General features: G+C 40.8%; 1 protein-coding gene across 1 annotated transcript in view; it reads left to right on the top strand.

Moving 5' to 3' along the window:
• Positions 1 to 11,852, top strand: part of CDC40 (cell division cycle 40) — a 66,977-nt gene extending 55,125 nt beyond the window's left edge. Inside the window, exons 11-16 of the mRNA XM_042457120.1 lie at positions 568 to 669; positions 2,281 to 2,396; positions 2,611 to 2,744; positions 8,673 to 8,749; positions 10,174 to 10,318; positions 11,043 to 11,852. Coding sequence (XP_042313054.1) covers positions 568 to 669; positions 2,281 to 2,396; positions 2,611 to 2,744; positions 8,673 to 8,749; positions 10,174 to 10,318; positions 11,043 to 11,220 — 752 coding nt within the window. The 3' untranslated portion in view covers positions 11,221 to 11,852. The remainder of the gene's footprint in view (positions 1 to 567; positions 670 to 2,280; positions 2,397 to 2,610; positions 2,745 to 8,672; positions 8,750 to 10,173; positions 10,319 to 11,042) is intronic.
• Positions 11,853 to 15,349: the final 3,497 nt, after the last annotated feature.

Here is a 15,349-nt window from a genome sequence, read left to right as displayed (position 1 = left end):
TGCTACCTTCTCCAAACGTAATTCTTCAGAGGCAGTAGAAGCCATTCTTAAACAGGAGACTAAGTGAATCCACATTAGGGAACTATAGAAGTTACCTTTCACCTCAGGTTTCTGGGACATGAAGAATTTGCAGAATGGGTAGATTGTGTTTAAAATACAATAAGACTTCTGTACCAGTTCTTTGCAGTTTTGTTTTTTGAACTCTGGTTCATGAATCATTATTTAACATACGCATCTGGGAAGAAGAGTTCACATGCAGACCCATGCCTCCATGTGTGCATTTGCTATGGGACCTGTATGTACAAAAGGCTATATTGCCTGCCATTCGTGGACTGGGAAATCCATTCATAGCACTGAACAGATGATTCATATTCTCCACTTTTGACAGAAAGGATTATTTTATCACTGCAGGGAGGGTGGGATGTAGCCTCAAGACCATTTTCTCCCATTAAGAATTAGCTTGGGGATTGTACTGCAGACAGAGATACTGTGCATCCAACCCATGTTTTACCTAGAGCATGATACTCTGGATCCTTTTTCTGCTAACATTGTACTTTCATCCTGTAGGGCACAGTAAGGCTGTTAGAGATATCTGCTTTAATAATGCTGGGAGCCAGTTTCTTAGTGCGGCATATGACCGGTATCTTAAACTGTGGGACACTGAAACAGGTAGATATATATGTGTATCTTACTTATTTTAGTATTTGTATTTTCTAAATGTCAAACAGTTTTGAAAAGCAAATGGAAGAGTTTCCACTACATTATCATCTCATTGATAATGCAACTTTATTTTTGATACAGTGGAAGTGTCTCTAAAACATGAAGAGGCTCTAAATAATGTCTGGTTCAAGAAGGAATATAATTGACTACGTGAGTCATAAAGGATTATTCATCAAAAATGAGGCCGGGCCTTCTACTCTTTGCTAGAGTGTTTGCTTTACAGGCAGATGATCCCATGTTCAGTTCCTGGTATCTCTATGTAAGGCTGGGAAAAACTCCTTTTCTAAACACCAGAGAGTCCGTTAGCAGCCAAAATGGATAGTCGTGACCTAGATGAACTAATGGTCTGATTCAGTTTAACACAACTTCCTATATTCTTGTTCTAGCTATCTATGCAGTACAGTATATACACCTATTGTTAAAACCACATTTGTTGCTATGTGTGGCATAAAATGATACTGAGCAAATTGGATGTAGACAAGTGCTTGTAACCATTTCAGTACAAACAATGTACATATGCTGAGTGTTGGGAAGAGATGTTTCAATCATTGTTTGCAACTGTTGCCCACAGTAGCCAATTTCACTTGCCCTATTGTTTTAGTAAGATAGGTTTTAAATATATTGCAGCAGATCCAGTCAGCCTTTGTATATCACCATGGTCTTTGACACTGAATATTTAAAATGGGCTGGTTGGATAATGATAGCTTTCACTAGATAGTAATAATTATTAATATTACAACTTCTAAGTCTTTCTTCATAGAATGCCAGCCAATGTACAGTGGCACCATTTCTACTGGTGTAAAGTTGTTCTCATGGACTTCTAGTTCCAGACTATTCAGATGCAACATGATTTCCAGTTGCCCAAGTAGTGATTCAGTTGGTTGCACAAGTTCTAGTGTGCCTAGGGACCACAAGAATAAGCACACTACTTCTTTAGCAACATCATTCTGGAACTACACTAATGTACCAGTGCACCCACGCCATAGGCAGGTGCACTATACAGTACGCATCTTCCAGCTTACATGGAAGCAGCATGCCAATTAAAGTAATGGTACATGCGCTACCACAAGCACACGCCCCATTGTTTTTAATGGGGTGCAAGCATACGCGGATTTCCCCTTACTTAGGGGGATATGGAATGGATCACCCACGTAAAGGGAGGGCCCACTGTATCTCCTTCTGATAACATTACATTGAATTTATGTTGTATTTAATCCAAATAATTTATTGATTTAATATTCTAAGTCTGTGCAGCCTAAGTACCCTAAAGGTATCAGATATTATCTAATCTTGAAAGTGAAGCACAGGCAGGACTGGTTAGTACTTGGATGGGAGACTGTCAAGCAATACCAAGTGCTGTAAGCTATATTTCAAAAGAAGGAACTGGCAAACCACTGCCTGAGTATTGCTTGCTTGAGAAAACTTTATGAAATTCAGGTGGTTGCCATAAGTTAACAAGTTATGTTTAGGGCAGCCATAATAGAAAGCAAGCTTATAAAAGTATAAAACCCTAAATGTGTAAATGTCTTCCTATTCAGCAACTTGTAATTTTTTTCACAGGTCAGTGTATTTCAAGATTCACTAACAGAAAGGTTCCTTACTGTGTCAAATTCAATCCTGATGAAGATAAGCAGAATCTTTTTGTAGCAGGAATGTCAGATAAGAAAATCGTACAGGTAACTTTTTTAAAAAATCAAATTTAATTTTTCTTTTACAAGAATGCCTTCTTTATAGTTCCAATATCAATCAGCTATTTCCCTGTAAGATTTGGATTTTTTTTAAGCCAAACTATAAAAGTCTTGTTTTTCTGTTCCAAAAATTTACAAAATATTGTTTACAATATTCTTCATGTTTTTTTCAAGAATTGTTCAGACTTGCCTTATCTTGCAGTGGGATGTTCGAAGTGGAGAAATTGTTCAGGAGTATGATAGGCATTTGGGTGCTGTCAACACTATTGTATTTGTGGATGAGAACAGAAGATTTGTGAGCACATCTGATGACAAGAGTTTGAGAGTCTGGGAATGGTAAGTGAAAGTTTTACTGTGTCTGACACCAATTGGGGAGAATTATAAATACTTTTTAACTTGAACAAGTAAAACAATTGTTCTGCTCCCTCAGTCTTCCTGAGGGCAACTAGTTGTACAGCTGGTTTTGATTGTTTGGTGAATTTAGTCTACTAAAATGAAGTTCTTTGACTTTGTTTTGCCACTTAAATTTAGGTTACATGATTAGGAGTCTCTTTCCTCTTTAACTAAGGTTGATCATGGTGAAGTGCCCTCTCAGAGTAGAAAATTTTGGATTGTAAGCAGTTTGCAAATATGTGTTATAATTATTCCATGGCCTGCTTGCTTGTCCTTGGTTACCTGATATGTCTCTCCAGCCTCTCAGAGAAAATCTGACCAGACACAGCTTGTTGAAAACAAAGGGGAGGTCATAGCAGAAGACAAGATATATGCAGACAGATACAGCACAGGAAAAAAGTGTTTTCCAATATCATATTAGAGCCATTATTTCCAAAGGTGGATCAGTCAAGGAGGAATGCCAAAGCACAAGCAAGATACCTCCATTTCCAGGACAGAGACTGAAATGATTAAAACAAAGACAAACTCTTGATAGTTGGCTGCCTTTGGTAAACATTTCAGAACCATTGCAGCTTATGGGTGGGGCCCTCAGTTGCCTGTTGATTTCAAGGAAAGAGCACCACTTGCTGTTCCATTAGTACCATATAAGGGCACATCAAGGCCAGCCTTTGTTAACCATGTGAGTTCTTATTGTAATATAAGAGACATGGGTAAATGAAATATGGCCCTTGCATTAGTGAACATGCTTTGATTGCGAGTGTTGCCTAATTAACATATTTTTGAAAGTTAAATGTTTTTACTTCAGAGTAACAGGATGTTTGGTAGGCTGCAGAAAAGGTCACTTGAACTCTTAATATCCTATGGACACAAACTTGTTGTGTTCTAAGGACCCTTTATGCTCAAATAACACCATCTGTGAAATAAAATCATGCCTCATTTTCTAGGGTGGGTAGGAATCTTTGAATTATGTTATGTAACTTACTGTAAATACTCATGTATAAGTCTAGAAATTTTCATCAAAAATGGACCCCAAAAAAACCTCAGTCAACTTATCCACAGGTCAATGTAAATACCAAAAAAAAAGGGGGGGGGTCATTCCCTGGTGAAGGGTAAGAACGTAATCTGTCCTGGAATCGCTGACTCCCCCTCTATTCTCTCATCCATCCTGCCTTTAGTATAAGCACAAACACTTATGCTTTGACATTGTTTTCCTTTGCTTTTCTGCTGGAAACTTTGCTTTATTACATGCCCCAAAGTTTTACCCTCACCTTGTCCATGGGCCACATCAAAATCCATAATTTTGGCCCCAAAACCTACCCTCAACTTATACATGAGGTCCACTTAGTCAAGTATATACATTAGGTACAAAATGAATATTGAGTACAGGTTGAGTCTCACTTATCCAAAACACTTGAGACTAGGGTTTTGTTTGTTTTTTGGATTACCTATATTTGCATATATGTACATAATGAGATATTCTGGAGAGGAGATCTAAACAAAAAATTCATTTATGTTTCATATACTGTATGCTTTCTGTACTCCCCCTAAAGATAATTTTATACAATTTTTAAATAATTTTCTGCATGAAACTTAGTTTGTGTACACTGAAGTGTCACTATCCCAGACACCCATGAAAAAAGTTTTGGTTTTTTTAATATTTTGGTTTTCGGAAGTCCAGATAAGGGAGACTCAACTGGTATTGAATTTGTATGCAAGGGGATCTTGTAGCACCTTTGAGACTGAATGAAGTTGGTAGCATAAGTTTTCATACATTTCAGTCTATGCCACAAAATTCTTTCAGTTTCAACGGTGCTACAACATCTCTTGGCATACTGATGCAGACAAGAATGCCAATATCTTTGGCTATTGTTCTGTACGTTTTTTTTTCAAAAGCGGCAGTGAATTTTAAAAAACTTCTGGTTTCTCAGTGGGGCAAAAGTGCTGGCGATAGAGTTTGATTACTTTGAATGTGCATGATTGTATAGTTATATGAACAAACTTAAGCAGCAATTAACCTTCATGAAGGCATTTACGCTTCACCCAATTTGTTATTAATGTGATTTATATAAATATTATGAAGGTTATTGTAGTTGTGTAATGAATACTTTCTGCGTTGTTAAGTCTTCATTGCTACCCACAAAAAATGTTGAGATTTGTGCCAGCTGTAGCAGTCCTCAAGAGTTGTGAAGAAACATTTAGTCAACCAAAACACATTGACTCCTGAAAGTCCTGTAGTATTTTCTTTATCCTTGATACTCTGGCATCCAAATATCTCCAAAATGGTTTGGACATCTTCTGAATCTCTTGAATTTGAGACAAGCCTTCCCATACTCTGTAAAAAGCTAGCATAGGGTCTGTTTGCGTGTCCCTTCCCCTACCTAGTAAAAATAACACCTGAATGAGAAGCACCCCATCTCTAAGAGTTGTTTGAATGTAAGATCTCCCTAACTTTGATCTTCAACAAGTACCCAGAATAAAGGAGATGTCTGCAATGCCATGATTCAGACATTATCTTCTTCACCAATGTAGATGTTGAATGTTGTTGGACTGCAACACCTGTGATTCTTCAGCTTTGGTTGCACTGCTTTTGGCTGATGGCAGTTGCAGTCCACTAATCCATGGATTCTAGAAAGTGAGAAACCAGCTTCCCTAACGCAGGCACTCTGTATAGTGGTGAAGAACCTCAGGCCATGATGCTTAATTTGGCCCTCTTGTGACCTTGTCCAGCCCTTTCAGATTCCCCAGATAGCCATTCCTCCATTTCACAATAGTTTAATAATAAATAATAAAATAAAAGTTTTATTTATATACCACCCTTCTAAATAACCAGGGCGGTGTACAACATTATAAAATACATACATAAACAATGCATTAAAAACAAGTACATTAAAACATTCTAGCCAGCTTGCCACTGCTGACATGGAGGGGGGGAAGGCTAATTGGGGCCTGTATCAGGGAATGCTGATTTAAACAAGAAGGTCTTCAGCCCCTTTTTGAATTGGGCCAGGGAGGTGGCCGAGCGGAGCTCAATGGGCAGAGAATTCCAGAGGGTCAGGGCCGAGATGGTAAAATTCCTCCTAGATGTGGAGGCTAGTCTGGCTCCTGGGACCCTCAATAGGTGCTGCCCAGATGTTCTGAGAGTGCGGGGCGGATTATATGGGGAGAGGCGGTCCTTAAGGTATCCTGGGCCCAAGCCATTTAGGGCTTTATAGGTGATAACCAACACCTTGTATTGCGCCCAGAAGCGAATAGGCAGCCAGTGCAGATCTTTAAGCACTGGTGTTATGTGGCTGGCTCTGGGTATGCCAGTAACCAACCTGGCTGCCATATTCTGCACTAATTGTAGCTTCTGGGTATGGTACAAGGGTTGCCCCATGTAGAGCGCATTGCAGAAGTCCAAATGAGAAGTTATCAGAGCATGTACTACCGTTTCAAGGTCCCTCTGGTCCAGGTAGGGACGCAGCTGGCGAATCAGCCGAAGCTGATAACAGGTGCTCCTGACCGTCGCATCCACCTGAGATGTAAGGTGGAGTGACGAATCAAGGAGCACCCCCAGACTGCGTACCGAGTCCTTCACAGGAAGCGTGATCCCGTTCAGGACAGGTGGAACCACCGCCATCCTCGGGCTGGGGGAACCTATCACGAGTACCTCCGTTTTCTCTGGATTCAACTTGAGTCGGTTTTCCCTCATCCAGCCCATTACCGACTCCAAACAGGCCACGAGAGGAGAGATGCCATCCCCAGTCACTGCATCAGTCGGAGACATAGAGAAGACTATTTGAGTGTCATCAGCGTACTGATAACCCCACGCCCCATGTCTCCGGATGATCTCTTCCAGCGGTTTCATGTAAATGTTGAAAAGCATGGGAGACAGAATGGCTCCTTGAGGGACCCCAGATGTAAGGGCCCTCTTATCGGAGCACACGTCTCCCAGCTGCACCATCTGGAACCTCCCAGAGAGGTAGGATCGGAACCACTAGAGCGCAGTGCCCCCGATTCCCACCTCTGCCAGGCGCTCCAGAAGGATACCATGGTCTATGGTATCGAAAGCCGCTGAGATGTCCAAGAGCACTAACAGGGACACGCTACCCCTGTCCATGCCCAGACGGAGATCATCGACCAAGGCGACCATGGCCATCTCAACCCTGTAGCCCGCCCAAAAGCCGGTTTGAAATGGGTCCAGATAATCCGTTTCATCCAAGATCGATTGAAGCTGGATTGCAACCGCCCTCTCGATCACTTTCCCCAAAAATGGCAATAGCGAGACTGGCCGATAATTATTATACATCAGGGGGTCGTGGGAGGGCTTTTTTAGCAGCGGTTTTACTATGGCCAATTTTAAGCTGGATGGAAATTGCCCATCCCTCAAAGATGTATTTATAATCCGGTGTAACAATGAAGTTACCACCAGTCCCCCCTGAGCCGCTAGCCATGAGGGACAGGGATCGAGAAAGCAGGTTGTCTTCCGAACACTTCTAAGGATCTTGTCCACATCATCGGTACTGACCGACTCAAACTGATCCAGTTTAATGGAGTCCACGGAGGCTCTGGACGCCTCTACTCTGGGTTCTGCCCTAATGCCGGCGTTAAGACCTTCGCTTATCCGAGAGGTTTTATCCGTGAAGAAGTTGTTAAATTGGTCGCAGCAGGCCTTAGAAGGTTCAAGGATCTGGTTCGGGGCAGGAGGGAGCTGAGTTAGCTCCCTGACTACCCTGAACACGACTCCGCGGACGCAACACGAGCACCATAGAACGAGTTCTTGGCTGCTCGTATCGCCTCTCCATAGTCCTCCAAAAGGCGGTCTAGGAGAGCCTTGTCGGCTAAGCGTAGGTGTTTTCGCCAGCGATGCTCTAGCCGTCGCAGAACCCGCTTCCTCGCCCGGAGATCTTCCGTATACCAGGGCTTTCGTTTGGAAGCAGGTCTGAGAGGGCGCTTGGGAGCGATACTGTGTATAGCCCTAGAGAGACCGGTATCCCAGATACCAGTCAGGGCATCAACAGAGTCGCCGTCATTTCCAACCATGTGTCCCTCTAAGGCTTCCTGGAACCTTTTGGGTTCCATCAGCCTTCAAGGGTGGACCATTCTAATAGGTCCACCACCCCCGGGGGGGGGGATCTGGGTAGAGGCCTTGATATTAGCCTCCACCAAGAAGTGATCTGTCCATGACAGGGCGGAAATATTAGTTACCTGGCTTTTGTGTGTACAGTCGGCCCTTCTTATACACGGATTTTTTATACACGGATTCAAGCATACACGGTTTGAAAATGTTCCAAAAAAGTATAAACTTACCTTGATGTTCCATTTTTTTTATTAGGGACACCGTTTTGCTATGTCATTATATTTAGTGGGACTTGAGCATACACTGATTTTGTTATACACAGGGGATCTTGGAACCAAACCCCAGCGTATAACAAGGATCCACTGTATGTGTTTACTCATGCCTCTCCTAGGGCTTAGTTAATGGCAGTAAGAGATTTTAGCTAAATTATGCTGGTATTGTATTCTTGGATCCACCTTTGGCCCCACCTGCCAATGGAATCTGGCCCCTGAGAATGTTTCTTCTTAATTTGCTAACTAAAGTACTTCTGCATACCTGGGAAGTCCTTGGGGTATATAGAAACTACTCCCTTGTTCCTGGATGGCCCTGTTTTACTTCCAAACAGATAAGCAGTGGACAGTTCAAGTTGGGTACAGGAAGGAATGTAGATTCCTACTTTGAAACACGGAAGGGGTGAAAGTAAACATATGTTAATCACAGCATAGTCCATCATCTGTGCACTGAAACATCCCATGACATCTCTCATTTGTTTTAGCAGGTATGTTTACATGTGTGTGTGACGTGTTCCTCATCTATATATTCTGCTTTTGTAGGGACATTCCAGTAGATTTCAAGTACATAGCAGAGCCAAGTATGCACTCAATGCCTGCAGTGACTTTGTCCCCAAATGGTAAGCTAACATTTTACCTTCTTTGGCATGGGATAGAAGGCTTTAATCCTTTAGATTTGTGTTTGAGGCACCACAGTAAGTTTAAATGTGGCAGAACAGCTGGATTGTCTCAGTATGAACACAATTGCCAGATCAGTGTGTTAGAGTACTGTATATACACTGCTCCCTCGGGTTACGAAATTAATTCGTTCCGCGGCCGCTTTCGTAACCCGAAAAGCCTTCGTAAGCCGAAATGCCATAGGCGCTAATGGGGAAAAGCCGCGATTCCGTGCGAAAAAGCCGAAAAAAAGCACCAAAATTTTTTTCGTAACCCGAAAAACATTCGTAACCCGGAACAATTATTTCCTATGGGATTTTTTCGTATCCCGGAAATTTCGTAACCTGGGTATTTCGTATCCCGAGGTACCACTGTACAGTGAAATATGTAGGCTCACCCATTCTCATTGTTCTGAGGGTATGTTTTCCTAGTATGTCACCTTAGGTTTATAAAGCACTATCAATTTTTGTTTTTCCTTGTTAAAACTATAGTTTTTTAGTGGTAGATTATCTAGTTTTGAAGCAGTATGAATGATACAACACATAAAAAGAGATAATTTATTTTTAAAAATGTGTTTTGAGATGGAAAGAATGGACGTTCTGGGCTCTTGCCTGTATCCTTTAAATTGGCTCTGCCATCCACTTCCCCAGATCCTCAATCCCCTTAACTGTTAGCTTGCCAAACACATCATAATTGATCATTGCTTGCTTTCAAACTTTGAGTTGTATGCTCTTGTTTCCTTGAAGAATTTTAAACCAGTATTGAAAGAAATTCCAGTGTACAAGTAATGGAGGATCAAGATTATATACTTTTTGCTGCATGAAACAATTTCTAAGAATTTTAGGCACAGCATCTAATTTTTACAGTGTGCTGTGGGAAGCACTAATGATTCAATTAAATCATTAGTGCTTTAGAAATATTAATGTCGGAATATAGGCCTAAATGCCATTGACCAAGTACAAATGCCTTTCACAGGCCCAAATAAAGCTGCTTCGAGTCACTTTGGAGGTATGATGTTTCAATGATGCATGCGTCCTAAGAGTCCAGAAGCCGCACCAAAGCCATGCTCCAGTCCTAAGGACTAGAGTGCAGCTTTGGTGCAGCTTCCAGACTCTTAGGACACATGCATCATTGAAACACCATACCTCCAAAGTGACTCGAAGCAGCTTTGTTTTGGCCTGTCTGTATCAGGCCCTAGTTGCTCTGGATTATGGTTTCACAAGTGGTTTTATGCAAAGTGGCTGTGCAACTGGTTCATTATTGACACATTAGTACAATATAGCAGCCTTGAAATGCTGAGTCACTAGCATAGCAGGTCTTGCATTTGCATGATAGTATCATTTGATATGGGCCAGATATTTATTTTCAATATTTTTTACCTTAACAGGAAAGTGGTTGGCTTGTCAATCCATGGACAATCAGATTTTGATTTTTGGAGCTCAGAACAGGTTCAGGTTGAATAAAAAGAAAATCTTCAAAGGTCATATGGTGGCAGGTTACGCTTGTCAAGTAGATTTTTCACCTGATATGAGGTATGTATGTTTCTATAGTTTATCTGCTTAATATAGATATCTCTTTTTTGATTTCCAATTGACTTTGTCGTGAACTCGAACACAATAGGAAATTATATTTAAGTAAACTGTCCAAAGAATCCTCATGTACATTGTATCTGTAATAGTCCTATATGGCAGTTGTTTGGTATACATGATTTAATGGTTCTATATATACCCTGATTAGTGAGAGGTACGCATCCCACAGCAGCCTCCAGTATCTAATAATACTCAGGTCTATACATATTGTTGTTTCCAATACAATTTGGAACTATGCATGTAGCACTGTTAGTTTGGTAGTTTTAGTTTCTGACAGAACAGCTCATTTGTTTGAGGAATTGGGTGACTCTTCCCTCCCTTCCTCCTTGGGATGGGGCAGCCAAACCACTGATAGGTTCTGCCAAGATCAAGCCACTGTGATAGCTTCTTGAGTAGCTAATGTGCCCAGCCTCTTAAGAGCACTGCTGGGTATCCCTGAGGACTGAAGCCATTGTATTAGCATAATGCATTACAAAACCTGTGTGACAGACTGTATAGATCAGAAGCTAAACTGCATTTCCAGTACTTTGCTACAGTCTGTTTTCTTCTGTTTTCCATATTAAAATGTATTGTTTGGATGTTTTGGCCCTTACATTCCAACAATATTTTTTTAAAAAAAATATTTTAAGTCTATTAAAGAAGTTTTGTTTTGTTTTGTTTTTAATAGTTACGTGATATCTGGTGATGCAGATGGAAAACTGAACGTCTGGGACTGGAAAACTACTAAACTGTATAGTAGATTAAAAGCCCATGATAAAGTCTGTATAGGTGCAGTGTGGCACCCACATGAAACATCTAAGGTCATCACCTGTGGATGGGATGGTCTCATTAAACTCTGGGACTGAAGGGTTTAAATATAGAAGTCTAAATCTGCTATCAGTTGGTGAACATCAAAGATTTCAGAACACCTATTCTCCAGCAAAGACTGCCTGAAACCAGGACACTGACATGATTTTTCCAAGTTATTCAGTGTTACAGTATATCCATGCTATATTGGAAATTCTGAATACTTGATTTCACAGGTTTCCAAGCTCAAGCTATAAAGAATTGAAAATGAAACAGCCTAAAGTTAAAGCTCTTTGATAATCTTGTTAATTATTTTAAAAATTAAATACATGAAACGGCAGAAGAGGTTGCTATAGCTTTTGTGTTTATGAAACTGAAGGTGAGACCTCACAAGTTCACATCACTCTGTTTACTACACAAGTTGGAGTGAAAAATGTAAATAGATGAAAGTGTAACATAATGATGTACTGATTACAGAAACTATTTGGGAGTATTTGCCAGTCTCTAAATACATGGAATATTGATGAGATTATGCTGTGTGTATACAGTTGGCCCTCTCCTTACGCAGGGGATCCGTTCCGGATCCCTCCGTTGTAAGGTGCATTCGCCTATGCTCAAGCCCTATTGGAAACAGTGGGGCTTGTGCATGGCGGCGCAGCGGTGCCATGGGTGCACGTGGCCATTCAATAATGGACGCCACCCGCACTCCCCGCGGCTTGTAAGCTCAAGTCCGCGTATGACATGGGCACGCTGTACTACAGAAATTGCTACTCAAAATCGGGGGTTTTGTATTTAACAGAACGTTAGTCATACTGAAAAGAAAACAGTAGAACATACATTCTGTGCATCATACTGTACATACAGTAGCTCCAGTTAAGTTTTCATTGTTTGAAACCATTACCACCCCCACCAAATCCTTAAAGGTAGGCAAAGGATCCTTATGATCCAACATATGCAGAGAGTGCCCATATGCTGCTATATCTTGAGAGCCCATCCTGCAGTTTCCCTCCCTGTTGGAAGTGGAGCAAGAAGGCAGTTCAAGCCATGCATTTCATGGATCATCTATTTTGTGGAACAAATGGGCATAATTAATTTATTTGTAGATATATGGCATTGGAGGATACATGTTCAGAAACTCCACTTTTATCATGACTGCTTTTTTATTGTTTATAATGAGAAAATGTGATTCTTATTCAAGGCTTGTTTTTTAACAACCAAAATGTCCAAATAACATTATTCTAGAAAACATTTAACAAGTAGATTCCCAGATAGTCTTTCAGCATAAATTCCGTTCACCAGGAGGGCTTGTACCAAGGCACAATGAATAAATGAATTAGTGTCTTTGCGATGCATTCATGAAGAAACATACCAGCTTCATTATCGCTTCACCACCCAAGTCTTGTAAAGGAGCACTTTAATATCTATTTTTATTTTGTAGAATTGTTGAAGTTTTGTGCTAAACTACTGTACATATGTCTTAATCATTTTTATAGAACTTATTTTTAATAAATGTTTTATATGGAAAGACAGATTTTGACTTGTCACAACTTCTCTAGCATTGCCCAAAGTCTGTACCAGAGTGTTAATTTATCTTTCCTTGAAGTTATATTAAAATATTACAGAATATTTTTTGCTTTGTAATGATCCTGTGCAGTTCAAAGGGAGTGCTGTGGTCTGTCATGAGAGTCACGTCTGGCCTTGGTGCCTGCTGCAGTCACCGATTCTGAATAAACACATCCATCCATTTTTTGTAACAGTTTACCTCTGATATGTTTTGAGTGATAAAGGTATTAGGAGTAAAGGGAGAAACAGACCACCCTGAAGGGGTGGCTTCAAGCCTTCCCTGACAAAGCCAGATTGGGCTGTGGCAACCATATGCCATGGCCCCAATCTGCCTTTTTGACCAGCCGAAAAAAGAGGAGCAAATAGGAGCAGGGCTTCAAAAAAACTCCTGCATTGTGGGCAGCTGCCCAGTTTGAACCTAGCTTTTCAGTGTCTTGGGGGCATGCCTCATCCATACACCATGCCCCCAAGACACCCAGAACCTAGCCTTTTATGCTGGTCTGTTTCACACCTAAATTTGGTTTGCAGTATGACTTGTTGGCAATTTTGAGATATTTAAACTTTGTTGTGTGGGATTTGGATGCAAAGCAGATGGTAAACATATTGGCTGCAGCTATAATGAAACTGTCTTTAAAACAAAATGCCTTTGAAATCCAAACCAGTAAATCTTCAAGGTTTGGCTCTCAACTATGAAGCTTAAATTGATAAATAATGTAACTTACAAATATTCAAGCCTAAACAAATATTTAGTAACTCTTATTTTGAATGGTTTCTGTTTGTTCAATTTGTTTAAGGTCAGCCAGAATTCTGCATCCCTTACAGAGTTGTTTCCTGGCCTGATGCCCCTGAAACCTACTTTACTGGGCAGCTGTTGCTTTAAAACAAGGAGGTCCATACAGCTGGCGAGCAGAGAATAAATGGATGATGTTTTTAGCCTACTTCCCACCAGTAAACAGAGCTGCAGCAACCAGATGCAGGCCCTATCTTGCAAATTGTAATTGCAACCTCATTTGCTGAAGGGGGAGTTAGAAATGTAATTCACCTGTGCTCTGATCTCCAGCAGAATGGACCTCCTCCTCTTGGACCAGCTGCTGCCCATAGGTTGTGGGAGGGTAGTTGCAATCATGGCAGTAGTGCCACAATTGTGACTAGGATCAGGACTATGGAGTAGTTACACATGCATACCAGTTTTTTCTCCATATTGTAATTTTTTCCCTATAAAATACTGTTTCTAAAGTTGTGGAAGATAAATATAGCTTCAATAGTAGCTTCATTTTCTAGAACAGCAGATCTGAAGAAAAAAATAATTAACGCCATCTCCAATTATTATTGTGAAGAAAATAGTAGTGGCGAACAAGAAGGGCCATTTTAAGAATTTTTATTTGATTTGATTAAAGGAGCAGGGTGGCATATTCTTGTCAGATATTTAATATATAACATGTTATCTAGAATTGCACAAGATATTCCAGGGTTCCACAGGAACCTTCATCTCCCAGGACTGAGCAGCATGCATTTGCTTAGTTTTCAAAGAAGCTGCTGTATTATTCTCTTGCAGTATAAAAAGGAGGGAGGGACACCCCAGTGGTCACCTATAGTCGCCAGCTGAGACTACTCAAATGCCTCATCAACAGTTTATAACCAATTCTGAAAAGTAACAGCCCTCTTACAAGCTCTGGGTGGCAGGCCTTTGTTGGCCGACAGACAGCTTCCAAACTTTAAACAACTGCTCACTCACAACAGGATACATAACATGGATGGCGACACAGATGCCAACTCTGTCCCCACATCTACTCTGGGAGCAATATTATCGGGGTCAATAATAACATCAGATGTACATTTACTTACTCTTCCTATAATGTGATATATGCCAGGAATGCCCCTCTACGTGGACAAACAGGGCCGTCTCAGTGCAAGTGGATTAATGGATATAAATCTGACTTTAGAAATTGTAGTGCCCCAAAACTAGTTGCAGAACATTTCTACCTTCCTGGATGCGCAATTCAGAGTTGCGGTCTTTGAACAAGGAAATCACAAAAGGAGGCTACGAAGAAAAACTGCTGCATGTACATATACACATTCCCATCCATTAAAAGAATTATGAATAAAGATAATGGCTTCATGGCATACTACATATATCAATGCAAGAGCCCTCACTACTGCACATGTAATCCTGGGGAGAAGTGACCACTGGGGTCCCACAGGGTTCTGTCCTGGGCCCAGTGCTATTCAACATCTTTAGCAATGACTTGGAGGACAAAATTGGGGGCATACTTATCAAATTTGCAGATAACACCAAATTAGAGGGAGTAGCTAATACCCCAGAGGACAGGATCAAAATTACCTTAATAGATTAGAAAGCTGGGCCAAAGCTAACAAAATGAATTTCAACACAGAGAAATGTAAGGTACTGCACTTAGAGTGGAAAAATGAATTGAACAGATATAGTTTAGCCAGGTGATACCTGGCTGAACGAGACTCTGTGTGAAAGGGATCTGGAAGTCCAAGTAGACTACAAGTTGAACATGAGTCAACAGTACAATGTGGCAGCTAAAAAGACCAATGCAATTTTAGGCTGCATCAATAAAAGTATAGTGTCTAGATCAAGGGAATTAATAGTGCCACTGT

This window comes from Sceloporus undulatus, chromosome 1 (assembly GCF_019175285.1).
Source record: "Sceloporus undulatus isolate JIND9_A2432 ecotype Alabama chromosome 1, SceUnd_v1.1, whole genome shotgun sequence".
Lineage (NCBI taxonomy): Eukaryota > Metazoa > Chordata > Lepidosauria > Squamata > Phrynosomatidae > Sceloporus > Sceloporus undulatus.
This window is presented reverse-complemented; position numbering and strand designations above follow the sequence as displayed.